This window comes from Lontra canadensis, unplaced genomic scaffold (genome assembly GCF_010015895.1).
Source record: "Lontra canadensis isolate GAN:19392208 unplaced genomic scaffold, GSC_riverotter_1.0 scaffold5, whole genome shotgun sequence".
Taxonomy (NCBI): Eukaryota; Metazoa; Chordata; class Mammalia; order Carnivora; family Mustelidae; genus Lontra; species Lontra canadensis.
The window spans coordinates 33,670,641-33,674,259 of NW_022630999.1; the positions used below are offsets into that span (position 1 = coordinate 33,670,641).

The 3,619-nt window shown below is 45.2% G+C and overlaps 1 protein-coding gene across 1 annotated transcript in view; it reads left to right on the forward strand.

Moving 5' to 3' along the window:
* Positions 1 to 3,619, forward strand: part of DOCK2 (dedicator of cytokinesis 2) — a 408,294-nt gene that overhangs the window by 372,133 nt on the left and 32,542 nt on the right. The window contains 1 exon segment of the mRNA XM_032851775.1: positions 621 to 740. Within this exon segment, the coding sequence (XP_032707666.1) occupies positions 621 to 740 (120 nt within the window).

Here is a 3,619-nt window from a genome sequence, read left to right on the forward strand (position 1 = left end):
AAGGAAAGGAAAGGAAAGGAAAGGAAAGGAAAGGAAAGGAAAGGAAAAGAAAGGAAAGGAAAGGAAAAGAGAATTAGCCAATAAAGTTTGTTTTGCTCTGTCCCCAAACTCTTGACCTGGCCAGTTACTTCTCTGCACTGCTTTGCCTGGTCATATAAAGTTTCAAGTGACATTCACATTTAGCAACAACAATAACTGCCTCCTCCCAAGATATGTTTTACAGTTTTATATAACATCCAAACATCAACTATAAATCATCAGCATGCTCAGTGAGCTGTTTTCTTCCTCTTGAAAACAGTATTGTAACTGGACAACATCTAAAGGATTTCCTTTGGCTTTTGAAAAGCTGGGACCCTGTCTTATAGGGGTTCAGAGAAAATACCTACAAATCATAAACATGAGCCAAGAGAGAGTCGAATAAACACCACTTGGCAAAAATCAGGAGGCACTTCCCAAATGGTTACTGCAGCCCAGCAAATCTCTGACCACTCACAGCCGGGGTGGCGGGCAAGCTGGCAGAGGTGCTGGCAGGGCTTCCTCTTGCTTCTCATTAGTGAGGAAGATACCTGCCTCTGGCTGCCTCTCAGCCCTGGGTAACTTCGTGTGTCTTTTCTCCTCAGTGGTCGGATGAGCAGTGTGCCTCACAGGTCATGCAGACAGGCCAGCAACACCCCCAGACTCACCGACAGCTGAAGGAGACGCTCTATGAGATCATCATAGGCTACTTTGACAAAGGAAAGGTAATTTGTCCCTGTCTTTCCTCTCTCTGTGCGACCTTAGATATGGGAAAGGTTGGTTCCTTCCTATACTCTGCACCCCATCCATCTACAGGTCTGGTCAGCTCTCCCTCCCAATTCTAAGTCTGATCACTTGACTCCACCTTCTCACCACCTCGATTCAAGTCCATTGTTCACTTGGCTACTCAATGGGTTCTCAGCAATCTGCCTGTTTCCTCCATTGCCTCCAACAGATCATCCTTCAGACAGAAAATGGGGATCATTAAACATACACTGGATCTCATCATTCTCTTGTTTACAGTCATCTCCATGGCTCTCCCTCATTCCACCAGAATGATTACACAATCCTGCTCGTGATTTTATTTATTTATTTGTCAGAGAGAGAGAGCGCACAAGCTGTCCTCTGACTGCTTCCCTATTTCATCCCTGCCAGCTCCCACATGTTGTATGCCACACTCCTTTCCACATTGGGTTCTTTGCACTTGCTTTTCCCACCTTTGAACGTTTTTCTCCATAGCTTTCCATCGCAGGCTCCTTCTCATAGCTCAGAGCTCTGCTCAGACATCACGTCTTCAAAAACCTTCCCTGACCAACCTAGACAAAACAGAATTTTAGCATGCCATGAACACAGAGACTTGTCCACTGCTGAATCCCCATTGTCAAGCACAGAGCCTGACATGTGGGGTCAAATAAATATATGTTGAACAAGTAAATGAATCGAGTGACTGAATGACACTGTGATGCTATCACTGATTTTTAACAGTAAGGACAAAATGTTTGGTTGGGTTTGGTCAAGAGATTAGGCAGACCAACTGCTACCCATCTCCCAGTCTCCAGGTGTCTTCAGGAAGCACCAACCCAAATGCATCCATTTGTCCTCCAGGAGATGTGGCATGTCGGCTAACTGCTCCGGCTCCTTCCTGGATTCAAACCTTGCTCCTCTACTACATACAGTTCCCTTGACCTCTTAGGGACTCCAGTTCCCACCCAAGATAGTGATACTAATAGTACGTACTTCCTAGTGTTGTTGTGAAAATTAGGTGAGAGAGTGTATGTCGAACAACTAGTCCTATCTTCTTAAGTTTTAGCTCTCACCCTTACCCTCCTCTGCCTTCAAGGCCCAAGTGACTTGGCCACTTCCTCCCTCAAGATTTTCTTGAGTCCTCCAGCCTACCTACAGCCCTCCCTCTCCTCTGAATTACAAGGTCTCTTACAGCTTATCAGGACATAATTTAATGGACTTAATTTTGGTCTGTTCTATCACTGCAGTTCATTGTATCTGTCTTAGCCTGATCTCCCCACCTTCCCTGGAAAGACAAAATGAGGTAATGTCTGTAGAAGGGCTTATAAATTCCCAGGAGCTGAGTTGGAGAAGACTGTTCTGATAATTTACAATTATAAGCCTCTTGAGGGCAAAGAGTCTGCCATTTCTGGAACCTTCTGCCCTACTGGCATCAAGGCAGAGCTCACGATTTGTTTACAGCTGATTCGGTCCATCACAGTGTGAACGCCCAGAAGGACATGTTGAACTTTATCCTCTGCAAAGTATCCAGTTCAACTCACTCTGCTGAGCAGAGAGGAAAAAGACCCCGTCTCTCATCTCCAGCTGCTTTATCATCTAGTTGGCAAAACAGACATGCCAGTCATGATCTTTTTTGCGTAGTACCCTTTGGAGTTGTACAATAATGGAGGATGAGGGAGAGAAAGTCAGTTCCAAGGTACTTTGGGAGCAGAAAGGAGAGAACAGATGGGTATAGCTTACTCTGATAGCCACTGCTGTGGAAGTTTCCAGAACGAAGCCCAAACTCTTCAGCATCCCTTTACCTTCCTTTCTCCAGATCTCCCCTCGTGGAGATTTACTGCTCCAGAAACACACAAGGGCTTTCTCCTCCATTAGTCGACCTGTCAATACTTGTGGACTCCTCTATATCCCTTAAAACCCAGTTCTCACATCTATTTATGTGTACCTTTACCCACATGTGTTTCATGAAAGAAGAGACTGTGTCTTCTCCATATTTACGTTTTTCCCATCACTGTATGGAATATCAAGTCTGGAAACCAGCAGGTGCTCCATAGTTACTGTATGAGATTCAGAGGGATGAGTGACTGTCAGAGGTCCCAGTGACCATGTGGGCAGACTCAGGGAGAAGTCCTAAGGTATCTGACTCCCTCCCTGGCCCCTTAGCTGTCTCTTAACACATGGGGAGAGCATTTCTGGCATATTATGGTAGGAAGTTGGCAAATACCTACACATGAGCCAATAGTCCCCTGACCCAGCCCAGGGACTATATCACCATCTTGTCAGGCTTAAGAGAAGAAAAGCCCCAGCCCAGTCTGGCCTGTAGAGTTGGTTCCTCCTGGCACATAAAGCATTTTTATGCCCTTCACTAAGTTGTCCATGGGTTTACAGCCGTGGCTCCTCCACTCGGCACTTGCTTTTATTTATTTTTATGCTTGGATGCAGAGAGAGCATTTTTGCTACAAAGCACACACCACATTTTGGCAACCTCCCCTCTCTCCTTCCCCACCTCCCCTAGCTTCTTCTTTTAGATGCATTTTCCATTTTAAACTGAATATGAAATGTGATGTGTGTCCCTTGAGATTGCCAGATCTCCAGCCCACTCTGCTTCTCCCCCGCCTCCCTGCAGAGGCTCCTGACCCCCTTCAGTCTAAGATGGAAGGATGATCTATTGGATTCAGCCTAAGACAGAGCAGAGGAAATGGAAAATCCCCTATATCCAGGGTTTTTTTTTTTTTTAGCATTTTTTTTTCAAATGGAAAATACCTATTTACAAAAACAACTTCTCCTTCTTCCTCCTCCTCTTCTTCTTCTTCTTCTTCTTCTTCTTCTTCTTCTTCTTCTTCTTCTTCTTCTTCTTCTT